The sequence below is a fragment of the Stigmatopora nigra genome, chromosome 11, assembly GCF_051989575.1.
Source record: "Stigmatopora nigra isolate UIUO_SnigA chromosome 11, RoL_Snig_1.1, whole genome shotgun sequence".
Taxonomy (NCBI): Eukaryota; Metazoa; Chordata; class Actinopteri; order Syngnathiformes; family Syngnathidae; genus Stigmatopora; species Stigmatopora nigra.
In genome coordinates, this window is record NC_135518.1 from 11276057 (window position 1) to 11292669 (window position 16613).

A 16613-nucleotide genomic window follows, 5' to 3' on the forward strand; every position below is an offset into this window, starting at 1 on the left:
TGTTTGGTGAATTTCATGATTCAGGAGGGAGAACATAGCTTTTTCTGCCACCTGCAGGACCTGTTCAACGGAATCTGGTGGACGTCCACATCTTACCGAGTGAGTACATGATCTAATTCAAGAAAATAAATAATGTATTTCATTTGGCCAATCAAGCCTTTCTACAAAAGTATTTTTAATATGTAATGACTTTTATAGGGACTTTTTCACTATATGGCTTATATTGCAAGATAAATGTGGATTAGATTTAATCTAGTAGGAATAAAAGAAACTGTTTTAAATGAATATGAGCATATCAAGATTTTGAAGTTGCATGACTAAAAAATACAACAAAAACCCCCCTAAAAAAGTTATTTTGCTTCATATAAACCAGCACAAAGGATATTGTGTAGTGTCCTAGATACATAAACAATTCAATTACATCCATATATCTGAGACTATTAATCTGTCAATGAAAACTCTCTTTATACTCCCAACTATTTCAGGGTTAGTGGTTACTCAACTGGATGGGGATGTTTTATTTTTTAGTGTTTTGTACCATGACTTTCTTTCGTGTCCTATGACAAAATTTTCCCATTGAGGCCTTACACAACCTGAATATTTCATAAATTATCATTTCAGATTATTTTGTGGGCCATTGTCATTTCCGGCGTTTGCCACGGGCCCATAAAACCCGAGCAGCGTGTCGCATGTGGCCCGCGGACTAGAATTTGAAGGCCTTAATAATGAACTCGATCCAAAATTCAGTTGCCGCTGAGACGCCCACTCGCTCTGCAAAAATCCCACCATTTGGAGAAACATTCCGGACCCTGGATGAGCCAATTCTCTGGGCGACATACGGTCCCGCAGGGAATCAGTGTGACACCGGGCCCCGTGCTAATCAACCGCCTTTAATTTGCCCCTTATTACTCGCCCTTTTCTTCTCTGCCACCATCGGCTCTTAAGCTCTACTTAGCTCCAAACCTACTCATCAAAGCACCTCTCTCTTTTCTTCTCATTTGCACCCTGCGTGCTGTAACATTTGTGCCTTTTAATTGCCTCGGCGTAAGACACTGCCTCGTACGGGGGGGCTGTTGTTTGTCGAAAAACCCCCCACCACCTCCCTATAAACCGTCACTTTTCCATCACGCGTGTCCGTGGCTTACTTATGGCACTTTGGTAATTGGCCAGGAAGTTCTTAAGTGCAGTGGCTGTCTGAGAGTGGAGATTAGCTATAATTAAAATCCACCATTGGCCACGTAGGCTCGTTCCCCTCCTGGTGAGACGTTACCTTAAGTGCTGCACTTTTACCGGAACACACCTTTCCTCAATTTTACTGACGTAAAAACAGGGCCTCAGCGAAAGAAACAATCATGAAAAAGAGTTGTACGCGAGTATTAACATGACCACGCATTATGGAATAATAGCCTAAATTACTGTATAAGGCAGAGATGTCTATACATATTTTCTGTGAACCCTTTCAGATATATTCTAAGGAATCAGGTTACAAAAAAAATATTTTTAGGTATTAACTCTGGCTAGCACATAAATTAGAGGGCCATCTTAAAAGTCTTTCCACTTTCATTTATTACAGACAGGATTATAAGCATTTTTTTTAAATATAAACTCCCTGTACTTGTTGTAGTATAGTATTTTAGTATATATAGATATACGTAAATATCCACACTTTCTTATAATGATTTCCAAACATCAATTTTGACTCCTGAGCGCACTGATTAAGTGACTGGCTCAATCTAGTGTTGAAGCAGAAAACAGTAACAGAACATAGACCAAACTTAAACTTCATGTGCAGGCCTTTATATAATACTTTGCTGCAGGTCCAGAAAACCCGGCAGTTTTAGACACCCCTGGTTTATCTTACCTTAAAATAAGGTAGCAATGATCTGTCAGCATCTTGGCCCGGTCCATCCTTCCATCCCATCCATGCGTTTCCAAACAGATGGCTACTAGTACAATCATTTGATAAAGTAGCTAATTATTTTAGCAGTAGGTGGGAAAAGCAATTAACAACTGGCATAATGTGTTGATTAAAATCCATTCCACTCTAAAATGAGAGTAGAGAAACTCAGTCGCACCAAGGCACTTGGCGTCCCTCCACGGGGCCACAGCTGTCACTCCCAAAAGACCAAAGCGTGACTTTTTGACCTGACAACATTTGGCTTTTTGGTATGAGGTGGCATCATAAACATCACCTTTATTTTGACACTCTTTCCTGTAATTAAAAACTACAGTGTCAAATGCTTTGCTGCAGATTTACAGTCCTACAACTGAAAAAAAATCCTTTTGTATACGTCATCCTGACAAACATTTACTATAGAGACGGTAGTCCAACGGTGTCCAACATATAGCCCCCTGCCCAGTTCTTATTGGCCCGCAGAAAATGATAAAAAATGCCTTTTAATATGGCCCACAAATGAATTTTAAATACAGATGACATTTTGTTGCATTGCTCAGCTTTAGATGAAGTTAATCAGTGTTTATCTATTATTTCCCATTAATTCAAAAAAGAATCAGGCTACAAAATGATATAGTTTAGTTGAGATCGTCCATCTTTGAGTCTCATCCACCTTTTAGGAAAGCTTGCTTTAAGTCCTTTTGAATCATTTTAATTTTTGGATGTGAATGAAGGGCTTTTTATAATGGTAATCTGAACCCAAAAAAATCAAATAACCTCCAAAATTTAATTAAAAAAACATCTTTCATGCTTGATATGCATCCCCAGGTTTAGACCACCGTCCTTTTAAATGCCGGCCCCCCCAAAAAGTCATTTCCACTTGACGCACCATTCGATTGGTTCTCTCTGCCAACATCCCAAACCCAAATTTTTCACTAAATCCCTAATCAGGCCCATTCAAGTGATTCTGCTTCCATGCTTCCCACACTTGGCTCCTTTAATTATAGGGCCCACCTATGCTTTTTCTGATGTCGAAATGCGGGTCGAAATTTCCCCGAGAACTCGTTTGCGCCCAATGAAATTCAAATACCTAATGATCAAAGCAGAAAGGCCTGTAATTGCTGTGAAAGGTTACCCCGAGACCGCCTGTGCAAACCCTGGGTGTGATTAGAACCAAATAATGCATACCTACAGGGGGTGCTATGTTCAAACAATTAAATTTCCCCGCAGAGAGCAATCTTACAGATCACTGAGAAAGCTGTTTTAATGTGACTGTGTATTGCCCTTGGTGGGACATTACCTTATCATTTTGCGTTGATCATTCTGCTATTATGCTAAATTGTGCGTGCATATGGTCCTCTGGTGGTGAAGAAGCAGAAAATGGAGGTGGCATTACAGGAAAGATGCTCGAGACGGCAGAAAAAAACAAAAAAGTTGTGAGAATGTGTCAAAAGTAGAAAGTGACTTGAAAATATAGTCAAAATTGCCGAATATTTTCATTGGAAAACCAAGGTTAGTTTTTGTCAAAACAGGTAAAAAAATACAATTGTGACCTTCCACAAGGTCTTACTTTAAGTAGGTAAATAATGGATTGACTAAATAGCCAGCGGCCCGGTGGTTAAGTGGTTAGTGGGTCTGCCTAACAGCTCTGGGGTTCTGGGTTCAAATCCAGGTCAAGTCTATCTGTCTAGAGTTGGCATGTTCTCTGTGGGTTTCCTCTGGGTACTCCGGTTTCCTCACACTTTCCAAAAAACATGCATAGTAGGCTGATTGGACATGGTTCAGAAAATGAGATGAGATGAAATGGGACTAAATAGCATACAATAACAAGTGTGCTACTACAGGCTGAAGGCCGTCATAAATTGCATGTATTCCCTCTGTTGGCTAACTCCTAACTTACAGGCACCAAAAAATGAGTATCAAATCAGCAGCCCTGATACAAAAAAAAAAAATGGCGGTGCAAGGATTGACGTGCGTCCCCAAATACACCAAATTTTCAATTTCGTGACCAGAGACTCAGGGCGACATCTTTTCTCGTCCGTCTCTTGTGGCTGTGCAAATAATTTTCCTTGATGTTGTCACGGCGAATATCAAAAATCATCTTTCCAAATCAGATCTTCACTGTCTAGAAGAAGAATGAGAGTCGAGCAGAACATAAGATCACACAAAGCATGAAGGGCAGCTTGATTCTCCTGTGTTGCTTTTGATTCTGTTTACACACGTAGCATACAAGCCTTTTCTCTCTCTTTTTAGTTTTTTTTGTATTTGATCAGTAATTCGTGATTTGTAACCAGTGAGGCGTTACAAACTTGACTACAAGGCTTTTCTTTTTAGGTCCCAAATTCTAAAGCAATTGGGGTTGTCATCTAGCTGTCACAAACTTCACAAAAATACAGCCGTCCTTCATAAATTTGTCTTTTGTGCCATTCTCTCGCTTTGTTTATAGCAAAAGTGTCCAACTTATGGCCCATTTAAGATCTGGTTATCTCAGCGACCAATCCTCTGCTTCCCATTTTCCTTCTTATGAGAAAATATTGACCAAAACTGTTTAAAAGAATAATAATTTTCTGTTTTTTTGTCAGCTCGTACCCCCAAAAATGCTGTCCACAATTTTTTTAATCCAATGTATTTATAAAACACTTTAATCAATAGTATTTGGACAACACTGAAATGTTAATTTATATTGCACTCCAAATTGAACCACTTGTTCGAACGTTAAAGCAAAAAAAAATGTCTCGATTACAAATGTTAAGTGGATTTACATGATAAAAAAAGGGTGACATTAACAGATATTCTTGTCTTGCAGACTCCGAAATGACTCCAGGCTGATTAACTCTGTCACACAGACTCTGAAACACTAATGACTCATAAAGCTCTGGCTGCCACCTCAACTTGACAAATGGCAAATGTCAGCGGCATATTCTCCCGGTAGGCATAATTTTATTAAGTGCAAATATCACTGCGCTCCTTAGGAGACTCTCAAAGGTTAGAGCAGCAGCTGTAGCGGGTTTGGTGTGCGTTGGCTGGGATCCCTCTGCTTGATGGACGCAAGCAGTCAAGCATGCTCTTAACTAAATGCAGTAAGCAAAGATCATGTTTATTTAAAAGCCCAGGGCCAAACACTGAGGTATAGATCATTTTTTAAAGGTAATTTGTTGACTCATTCATCCATGCACAGTCTATATCTTTAATGTAGGCTTCCAGAAGAGGCTACATGTTTTTTTAACCATTTTTTTTCACGATAGAGAGATTAGCCGACAAATAAAATGCTTGTGGAGATGTCCTATTGGTGTTCAATACACCTACCTTGGTAATTGATGTGTGCCCTTGGTTACTGTTGCTATGTGGGGAAGGATTTTAACATGCCTGGACGTCTGGAGAATGATAGATATTTAGTGTAAGTTCAATTTAATTTTAGTTTGTTGGTATTTATTGCTCATGTCGGCCAGAATTATTTATTTTGGGCTAGAAATGTTCGCTTACAGTCTAAATTAATTGGATATTTAGCACTGTCAATTGCATTGAAAGATGAGAGAATGAAAAAATAGTGCATTTGTGAACTATTTTAAATGCTGGATTGCAATAGAGAATATCAACAACTCTTGTATAGATTTCTTGTGACAGGTCTGTTTCTGAGAAGTGGATAAAGGCCAACTAAACTTGACTAAAATGAAGTTACGAGTCTGACTATATATAAGTGACAGTTTTCTATAGCAATTCACTGTTGTTTGTCTGTCACTTCCATCCCTCCGTCTTAACACAAGTTGCATTTTGACATCTGTCAATTTTATTTGATCTGAAAAATACACTGGCCCAAGCCCTGAAGACTTGGAGCGCATGTGGGTAACCACATCTCGCTTTGACGGAAATAATTTACCTATGCTGTTTGTTTTTTTGGGGGGATTTTCAAAGCCCAGGATGTCAATCTTGCTCCATCTACGTTGCCAAAGGCCACTACTACATTGCAAGTAACCTAAGGTAGTAAACACTTACTCAGAGTCCAACGGTGAAGATTTCTTGGTTCATAAGGGTCACAATAAGTCGTCTTGTCATAAAGTGAATGACAGGTGTTCAGAAAAGTTGACTTTTGACCAACTTTGGTGGCTTTTTTGTCCACTTACTGAGGTCTTTCTCAGAAACTGGCAACTTTGAATTACTTAGTTATGGGGGGCATTTTCTATATTTGTCCACACAGGAAAGTCTCTTCTTCTTGTATAATTTTACTAAGATTTTTTTAATAACAGCCACAGCACATTGCTATTTATTGACCATCTCATAAAAAAATATATATTTTCACCCTCTTGCCATAAATACCAGCATTGTAAGCCATACGCAAAAAACATCTGCGCCCATCCATAAAACCCACACAGCTGCTACAGCACAAACTGGCAGCTCCTTAGGGTATCTACACTACCCTAGTATCACTACTATTCCTCTCTTATGCCGCTCTCTCTTTCTGTAAAATAATGTGACAGGCCGTCAATCAAGCCGAGGCCCCCCTGGGGTGCTGAGAAGGTTTTAGGAGTGACACTTTTGCCAACATCACCGGGGAGAAAGCAACATCGGGAAGATTAGGTCTCACACATTTATTTCTCTCTCTCTCTTTGCAACAAATCTATCACTATCTGTGGTTTGACCCCTCGGATGGAAGTTGTTGCTGGGCATAAAGAAGATAATCCAAGTGCCTGCCCCCCAAGGCTGGCCGGGCGCTACCACACTTCCACTCCGAGTAGTGATGTGTTTTGAGAGATCTGTCATATAAGGGGCCGAAAACACCTGTGGAGGTGAAGGGTTATGGTGATGGAATATGACAGGATTTTAATATCTGCACTTGGCTGTAGGCAAGATAGTGTTGCGGATCTTCACTTCTAAAGTGCGCAAAGTGTGATACATGTTGTATTTTTCGGACTATAAGTCGCACTAAAAGAAGAATGCATTGGATAAGTCTCTTTTTTTTTGTTTGATAAGAAACTAGGAATAAAATATATATATTTTGAGGACAAGCTGTGTGGATTTTGTGGGTAAGACCTATAAAATCTATCGCAATAGGGATAATAGCAAAAAACGTGTGTCACAGCAAAAGTAAATCTGATCCGATCAGATGTATTCCTGCAGAGGGCCTCGTCCAGCGATCCCACGATGGACGACGCTCCCCCAGGTGTTTGTCTTGATGTGAAAGCCCTTATCAGAGAAGATCACCATCTCCACCTGGTTGTGTTTCGGCCTCACGCTGAAAGAAAAAGAATGATACTCTACAATGTTCAGATAAATCCATTCCAATTGTTTAATGTTGTGACTATCATTATGAGGCACTTTAATATCTGCACCAATGCAATAATTTCTGTCATTTTGATAACGTCTCATGTCTTGACAGCTCAACGACAAGCGCCATGGCATTTATTTCCAACCGCAAGGCGACAGGACCAACGGTCCACTGCGCGAGCTGGCCGCTTGTTAATGAGCCGTGAAAGCCAGCAAGTCATTGGTCCCGGTCGGAGTTGCGGCGTGGCAGCCTTCACCGCCCGCCAACATGGAAAATAGCAGACTTTAATGAGGGAGAACACAGCAGGTAAGAATTTCAAGAGTCAAACTGGATGTCCACTGAAGTGACATATTCTTATCATAATGACTGATGAATGCCAGTCAGAATCCAATTGTCAAAAAATCTGTTCTTATGAACGCCACTAAATATGAATTCTCTTTCGTAATGTGGAGCTAAAATGTGGCTTAAATGCCAGCTCAGTATATCAATTGTCACAATTTCGGGTCTTTCGTCCTGGTCATACATTTTAAAAAATAATAATTACATTCTCTTTATGAGAAATTCATATGAGCAAAAAGTGACTCTCTGCAAGTTGATTTTCCAGCATTGGCCTTAAAGTAATACTATTACACAAGTTGTTCCACTTTAATTAAATAATTGAATCTTGTCACAGTGTTAAAAAAACAAGTGTCAAGACTCCCACAGATCCATAACTATTGAAATGGTGCTATAAATATGATTTCTTTTAACGGTTTTCCTCTCTGCAGTTGAAACCAATGACGTAATCGAAGACTTTATCATGCCACAAGCTGGAATCGAAAATGAAAGTGGAACTGAGGAGAGGGTCCCGACATTGATGATTCTGAAGGGATTCCAACCAAAGGAAGAATCACCATAACACAGTGCAGGTAATTATGAGACAGTGACCATCAATGGCTACATTAACATCAAATTTGGGGGCTTACCGAATGGTAAATGTCTTCATTTATGCATCTCTTCTAGTATAGTGACTGAAAAACTTATAGTTTAGAATGTCACAATATTAAATCTATTTTTTTTTAAATGATGCATGGCAACCTTATTGTTTTGCTTCCAATCTTGTTGCTAAAAACTCTTAATTAGCCAAACTTTATTGGTATACATTTATGGATGTATTTGTGTAAAACATACAGTGTTTACACAGCGTTATGGTTTATGTTTGAGCCAATTAATATGCTGACCGTGCTTTGATATATAGGAAATGTTTGGAAAAAAAATAATGCTGACTTTGAAGTAGATGATCATAACTGTACTTTCTGCAAAACCCAATGGATCACCACACAAGGGGCTGGTGACAGACTATGCATATTTCATTAATTCTTTTGTATCTAAAACTGCACAATCAAAGGAATTTGTTCTCTATGGGCAACGAGAGTATCTTTGTCTATGTCCGGGGAACAGAGTAACCTCAAAAAAACAAATTGAAGAAAGCTGCCAAATATGAACTTAGTTTTTATTAACAAACATTTTTATTAATAAACAACACATTGGAGAATACGTGATTGTTATGCTTGCTGTGATCAGAGACAAGAAAGTTACGATTTAAAGTTTCAGTCTTTCAAGTTTTCTATAAAGAAGCTTTTAAATAAGGAGTTCTATGAAATATTCATTAGAAATATGAAATATAGTGAGCAAATAACATGGAGCTTGCTTTAGATTTGTAGAAGTTTCTATAGGTCGTATTTGTCTAAATCAGTCAAAACTTTTTCCTCTTAGAGCTACATTCAGAAAAAGGATGTAAGGGCCAACTTTAAATTCTTCTAATTTTATTCGTTGGGCAATGGATCGGAATCAGATAAACAATATCAGGTTTTGGAAATAAACAATACTGTAAAATGTATACACTACTGAAACAAATTTTGCAGCAGAAAGGGAAAATCTTGGGGAAATAAATTAGCCTATCTAGTGTTAAAGATGCAACATAATTTAGACTGAGTTTAAGCTTCTTGTGTGGGCCTTATTAAATGATATAGTCATAATTTTCTTTCATAAGTAGCCAGCAGTTTGCTTGAAGACATTAGTTTGGACACCCCTGATGTAAATCGATGCCAATTCAGTTTCAGTGGGAACAGTTTTTGATCCTTAAATTTGTAAAATTCTTAAAATTCAGTAGTAAGTTTACTTGGGACAATTTTCTGCATAAATCAGAGTGTTTGTCAGTTAATGTTGACTTGGGATGAGTTTTGTTGATGGTCCTGATGCTGACTTTCCATTTGTTCCACTAGTAGTGCTGTTTCCACATTTTGTGTTGAAATAAGCCATGTGATATGACGTGTAAGGAAGTAAAGCCAGTCAGATCGTGTCCGTTTACTTACATGTGACTGTATAATGTTTGCGACTGGACAAGGATCCCTCATACACTTGTCCTTAGATCGTTAGATAAAGTAGTCTATTAAATTTTTTTGCATAATAAACATCGTTATTACTGCATGTTGTGTTGATCTCCCGAATTATAGTTGGGATCATCCCTCGACGAAAGATGCTATTTCTATATAGATCAGCATGTAAGTATCACTTCAATAATCATAAATCACTATCTGATCTTTATGGAAAGCAGGATTTGATGTAATGTGTTTGCATACATGCCTGATTTAAGAGCGTTGTGTGCGATGTTAGTTTTAAACGATGTAAAATGATATGTAAGAAGTCACCATGTACAATCAGGTGGGAATTCAACAATGCATTATAGTCTACCACTTGTTCATGAAAGGTTTTGGTTGTTGTTGTTTTTTTAAAGCTCACAGATGAAGTGGTCCTCTGGGATTTGGATGATGCCAAGGGATGAACCGGAGGCTGGTGCATCATGGTGTTGTCTGAGGTTGAGTGGGATCAGAAGGTACCCCTACCAAGAATTGATGGAATCCAGGCCAAGGTGACTGTGGGTCTAGTGGCACTCCTCTGCTTCATCAATAGCTACGATGGGGAGTTTGTCTTTGACGATTCAGAGGCCATCATTAACAACAAGGTATTTTAGATCTGCACTTCTCTGATGATCTCCAAAGTTTGTATTTTTATCTTCTGTAACTCTTTTCAAATTAGGAATAACTGAATTTTTGATTGTGCTTAATGACCTTTGACCTTTGTTGGAACATAACTGCATGATAAAACAATTAAAAAGCGGGATCTGATTGGACTAATGTGCTTTATACCCTGAAAGATAAGATATGATTTTGTGTATATGACAGGACTTGAAGCCAACAACACCCTGGACCAACATTTGGAGCAATGACTTCTGGGGAAGCAACCTGAGTAGCAATTCCAGTCACAAATCTTACAGACCGCTCACTGTCTTAACGTTCAGGTTTGTACTCGACTATACTTATACTGCTGTATAAGTCAGTTCTACAAATTGGAAATATGCTCAGTTATGATCATCTAAGCACCAACTGATCCAATCAATGACCATTACACAAACATAGTCTAGAAAGTATTATTATTTGGGTATCAGATGCCCTATTCAATTGCAGAAATTCATCATTTTTCTGTGAATTTGTAGGTTGAACTACATGCTGGCAGGTGGTCTTCATCCTGTCGGTTTCCACGTTCTCAACATCACCCTCCATGCCGTCATTTCCGCTCTGATGATCGACGTGTTCGCCCTGCTTTTTGGTGGTCTGGCTTACGACAAGGGTGCTCGTATAGTGAATCGTGCTCCGAAGACCTCCTTGCTGGCTGCACTCTTCTTTGCTGCTCATCCTGTCCACACAGAGAGCGTAAGTAACACATTTGAGAAATTTTCCGACTATTTGCATTTATTCTGGAATTGCAGTTGACACTAGCACCAAGCAGATGGTCCACTAGAATCGAAATGAATTAGAATAGTTTGTTTATCTAAGTTAGGTAGGTGTAAATAAGACTGACGACTACTCTTAACCTAGTCAATGAGTTAATACCAAATTAGATACTTCTGCTGTATGAATATCCAAATACATCATCTTTAGCAATCTTTTTCCCCCCCAAAACTTTCTTTTGGTGAACTTATAGTCACCATCTTTTAAATTCACATCCCAGAATGTCGAACCCGATTCACCCTCCAATCCGCAAGATTAATAGGCGCCAATTAAGCAAGCGCCAATGCGCTGCTTTGAACTTAATCTTGAAACGGTCACCTACAGAGACATTGTGCCTGTTTCCTTTTTTTATTTTTTTTATTTTGGGGCGGCAAACTAACAAGATAGATCCGCAGCGGCATCTGTGTCGCAAGGTTTTTCGTACTAAACAGTGCAGTGCTTCCATGCCAAGAACAAACGGGCTGTCTCAGCTGGGAGCGCCGGGACCAAATTGCACACGGATGCCGCCGACGCTTCGCTATAGGATGCTTATTGACCTGTCGCATGTATGTTTTTGCTGTGAAGCGTGACTAGGAAGCGCTGGCTCCCTCTCCCGTTTTCTCTTTAATCATGACGGGCAAGGATGGTGCGGCGGGCACACGGTTGGCTCGAGCCCGCTACACGTATCAAAGCAGTCAGCCCCAGGATGCACACCACACTGTACCCACACACTATGGACTCACACATTAGTGGTAATGAGAGAACCTTTTCTCCTTGGTGAGTGACTACTCTTCCAGTTAGAACTAAATAAAGGAATTGGCGAAAACAAAATAGTAGTAGTTGGTAGACCTTTTGCATTACCAAAGTCGAATGGATAAATTTCCAGTTTTGGGGATAGTTTAGTTTGGTGTTTTGCTTCATTTTGCCCTTTTTATTTATTTTTTTGCCAATATTTTATACTTTCTTTTCTACTGTATTGTATGCATTTGGTGAATTGAGTAGACTAGTGCATTGTACAAAGGCTGTCGGTCCCCCAGTCAAATTGGATTGGATATAAATGACAAAATATTCCAGCTCTCATTCATTTTGTACACTGCTTAACCTTGACCCAGGGTACCGGAGCCTATTCCAGCTTAAATTGGGCGAGAGGCAGACTACGCCCTAAACTGGTCGGTCACCAGTCAGTCATAGGCCACATATATAGAGACAGACAACCATTGACCCTCACAATAAACCAAGTGGGAATCACCACTTCACTATTAGTTATTCCAGAGATTGCAAAATGAACTCAACTCATTTTTTTTACACATCTATATATGATAAACAGTTCAGGGTGCAGATTGTGATATCCATTCTTCTGGCCTTTCCTCCACTCAAGGTAGCAGGTGTTGTGGGTCGGGCGGACCTGTTGTGTGCGCTCTTCTTCCAGTTGTCCTTCCTCACATATTGCAAAGCCTTCAAAAGAGGTGAGTTCCATTTAACCTGACCTCACTTATTTTATTGGACCAACCACATCTTATTTATTTTCTTTTCTGTCCACAGTCGAGGAAAATGGCGGCTTCTCTTTTTGGTGGATTGTGGTTAGCCTTGCGTTGTGCGCCACCGCAATGCTTTGTAAAGAACAAGGCATCACCGTCCTGGTAAGAAAGTTTGGAGCAACTTTACAGGATATATTAAACCTGTTTTTAATGATGTCTTAATGCGGCCTATCCCAGGGGTGTCCAAACTATGGTTATTAATGAAAATATTGCATGTGGCCCACAAAAGAATCTTAAATTCAGCCATCAATATGTTGCATAGCTCATATTTAACACTAGAGGGGGCTTTTTTGTCACTTAACTACACTATCTATGTGGATTTTTAAATATATGTCTTTGCGTTTTACCTCCAGGGCGTGAACGCAGCTTTTGACGTCCTCTTCATCTGTAACATTGACCTGTATGAACTGACCCAGGGGCTACTCCTCCGAAAGACCCCTCTTAATGTGAGTTACTGTACACCCCTCAACCTCTTCTGTCATAAATCATGTGGCCCCTTGTATGTTAAACGTCACATTGCATACATTGCCTATGCAAAGCTCAGTTAATTAAAGCTCATCGATCGTGCATGTACGTATGGACTGTATATGATGTAGGTAATGTTTTGTGACAGGCACGAGAGAGGCTGGTGAAGGGTCTGCCATGGCGGTTGGCCTTCATGGCTCTAGGCGGCTTCTTAATGCTTTACACCCGTTGGAGAATCATGGGAACTGGGCCGCCGGCGTTCACTGAAGTGGACAACCCCGCCTCCTTTGCAGAGAACATGGTTCTGAGAGTAAGTCAGATTGGATAGGCATAATCGGGTCCTTTAAATGACCAGCTATTGTTTTGAAAATATTATTGTGTATCTTTTGTTTATTTATATCATGGCTGAGTACTGTATTTTCCGGACTATAAGTCAGTTCTTTTTCCCCTCTAATATGGCTGGACCTGCAACTGTTTTATTTTCTCTCCCTTTGACAATCAACAGCATGTTATGTTGTTATTTTTTAGGGTATATCTTTTTGAAAAGAGATGCCTGATGAATTAAAATACTCAATTTTTTTCAAAATCCACAGTCACTTCAGCCTTACCTTGATTTATGTTATTTTTGTATTTATAATCTATTATATATTATTATGAAGTGACTTTAACAACATTCAACTTTATGATACGATATTTCACCAGAAAATCGTCAGAATTCCTCAAAAAATAATGAAATATGCCATCCAGCTATAAGAATTGTACCCCATTGTTGACTGTTTTCCCTTCCATTCTCTCTGCCATGCTGATGATTGACAGGTGGTCAACTATAATTACTACTACGCCCTGAACGGCTGGTTGCTGCTGTGTCCCTGGTGGTTGTGTTTCGATTGGTCCATGGGCTGCGTGCCGCTCATTAAGTCCACCGCCGATTGGAGGGTGCTGTGGCCGCTGCTGTTCTGGTGCGTCCTGATAGGCCTAGTAGGCCGAGCCTTGTGCTCATCGGATGCCCAGCAGAGGAGGTAAACGAGCGGAACCATCTCCTCCTGCTTTTACGCCGCCAAACTCTTCTTTAGCGATCCTCAGTGGAAACTCTGTATCTTTGTCTACAGGACTCTTAGCATGGCCTTGGTGCTCTTGGTGGTCCCATTCTTGCCAGCCTGCAATATCTTCTTTCGGGTGGGCTTCGTCATTGCCGAGCGTGTGCTCTACCTGCCCTCGTCCGGCTACTGCCTCCTTTTAGCCTTTGCTCTGGCCCACTACTCTTGTCACTGGCTCAAGTACAAGGTGGGAGTGCATTTTGCCCAAATAAGATCATGGTTGAATATAGGATGTTTGACTCATCCGTTACCTCTATTTTTAGACCGGTAAAATTAATGCAAACTATTTTTTTTTGTATATTATAAGTTGAAACTGTGTGTAACAAATTTGCATTACCCTCCTTCTCTGCAGAAGCTCATGTGCATCTCCATCTTCGCTTTGTTGCTAACATATATAGCTCGCTGCGCTCTCCGCAGTCACCAATGGCGGTCAGAGCAAAGCCTCTTTACCAGCGCACTGGCCGTGTGCCCCCTCAATGCCAAGGTAAAAAAAGTTTTTATTTTTTTTATTCCATTTTTTATACTAGGGATGTCCCCCATCCATTAACATGATTGGCCATCATGTCCAATCCCTTCCCTTTCAGAGGATCCAAATAATATATACAGTATATAATCTTGCCATACCTTTATTCAATTTGTAAGAAAGGAAAAAAACATTTGGATATCATTAATACAATTCTCGGTATCTGATTCATTAGAGTCTCAAATTAGGGGACATGCCTACTTTTAACCTACTGAAATTCTCATCATTTAGGTACATTACAACGTGGGGAAGAATTTGGCCGACAGGGGCAACACCACAGCAGCTGTTAACTATTACAGAGAAGCTGTCAGGTTAGTGTTTACTTTACAGTGGCACATTCTCCTCAAATGATTGACAACTCTCCACGGACGTCTCGCAGGCTTCATCCCACCTACGTACACGCCATGAACAACTTGGGTAACATCCTCAAGGAAAGGAACGAGCTGATTGAGGCCGAACAACTGCTCTCCAAAGCTGTTTCCATCCAGTATGTATTTAGTAATGAGGAAAAACAATTGCATTGCGCCCTTTTATAAACATCACTCTTTTTACAGACCTGATTTCGCTGCTGCTTGGATGAATCTGGGTATCGTGCAGAACAGTTTGAGCAAGTTTGAGCTAGCCGAGAGGAGCTACTGGAATGCCATCCACTTCCGGAGGAAATATCCAGATTGCTACTACAACCTGGGACGCCTGGTGAGAATAAATCCACGTTTCCATTGTTGAGTTCTAATTAATGCAGTACTTTGAAAAAGCAATACTAGCTTCATATCTCAAATTATTTCACACTGTCCCAAATATGGACCATATTTCAGTTTTTAAAACCATTCTCATATTGTTTGTTGTTGTAATAAAAATGATTATCAGCACACTAACTTTAACAGTCTTAACTATATGACTCATCATAAAGTATATCTATTTTTTAAATTTTGGCAGTATGCAGACCAGCAGAGATATTTGGACGCTCTGAATGCATGGAGGAACGCAACTGTGCTTAAACCTGATCATAGCCTTGCATGGAACAACATGGTCATCCTACTGGACAATATTGGTATGTTATACACACGTCCACGTGCCCATACACATACTTAGTGAGTAAAATTATGTGAGGAAAACTATCAAAAAGATTTAGAGAAGAAAAAAAATTGCACCACCCAGAGTAGCAGAGTGGTTTATCACTAGTATTTTTATCTTTTAAATGTTAGCATTATTTACTTTTTCATTTTTTTTTAAATTGTCCACAAATTGGCAGTCATTACTTTTGCATTTTCAACTTAAACACCCTTAATTCTGTGTCCTTGCAATGGCGGGAAAGAATTGTTTGCTTGCTTGAAGCAAATCAAAGCAAGCCAACAAGATTAGAGCGGAAGAGCGAGAATCAGCAATGCTTGAAATTTATGTATTAGGGCTATTGTCTTTTGAGTTTTCCAAGGCGCTCCTCCCCGGCGTGTGGAGAATGCTCTGATTTCCGAACGCTCCAGCCATTTTGTCGGGGAGGCGCTCCCGCGGGGGTGGGGTGGAGTCTCCCAGGAGGGCGCCACAGCCGTCCAATCAGAGCCCAGTGTGTACACTGATCAAACGTGGGCGAGGACAGTCAGTACGATGTCCTTCTAGAGCCCCCCCTTCCACAAATCTAACTGAAATGATCATAGCCTTCTCCCTTGCTCGCCAACAAACAAACAGAAAAGGGAAAAGAAAAGCAGTAGATCTTACTTTTATTAAGATATTGGCAATGTTTGTTTTTTGGTGGGATTTTTTCTTAACATCTCATGACTCTGGACTGTCTGCTTTTCTGTCTGTCTACTCCAGTTCTTTATGCTTTTCTGTTTTCTTTTTTTTTGGGGGGGTGTAGTGGGAGTTGGGGAGGGTGAGTTAGACACCAGACGGGTCAGTGACAGAGATCAATAACTCAGTCGTGCCTTGTGTTCATCCCTAATTAGGGAGCAGACCGCTCGTCCGTGTGGGCATGGGGTTTAAGCTCCATCACCAAAATAAAAGCAGACAGTCAGCATGTCTACACTGTA

The 16613-nt window shown here is 40.1% G+C and overlaps 1 protein-coding gene across 1 annotated transcript in view; it reads left to right on the top strand.

Annotated features, from left to right (window-relative positions):
* Positions 1–9470: 9470 nt before the first annotated feature.
* Positions 9471–16613, top strand: part of tmtc4 (transmembrane O-mannosyltransferase targeting cadherins 4) — a 63480-nt gene continuing 56337 nt past the window's right edge. The window contains exons 1-15 of the mRNA XM_077728007.1: positions 9471–9700; positions 9934–10161; positions 10382–10497; positions 10693–10909; positions 12345–12432; positions 12509–12606; positions 12858–12950; positions 13118–13279; positions 13786–13988; positions 14079–14253; positions 14419–14550; positions 14821–14900; positions 14969–15076; positions 15144–15285; positions 15526–15640. Coding sequence (XP_077584133.1) covers positions 10000–10161; positions 10382–10497; positions 10693–10909; positions 12345–12432; positions 12509–12606; positions 12858–12950; positions 13118–13279; positions 13786–13988; positions 14079–14253; positions 14419–14550; positions 14821–14900; positions 14969–15076; positions 15144–15285; positions 15526–15640 — 1891 coding nt within the window. The 5' untranslated portion in view covers positions 9471–9700; positions 9934–9999. The remainder of the gene's footprint in view (positions 9701–9933; positions 10162–10381; positions 10498–10692; positions 10910–12344; positions 12433–12508; positions 12607–12857; positions 12951–13117; positions 13280–13785; positions 13989–14078; positions 14254–14418; positions 14551–14820; positions 14901–14968; positions 15077–15143; positions 15286–15525; positions 15641–16613) is intronic.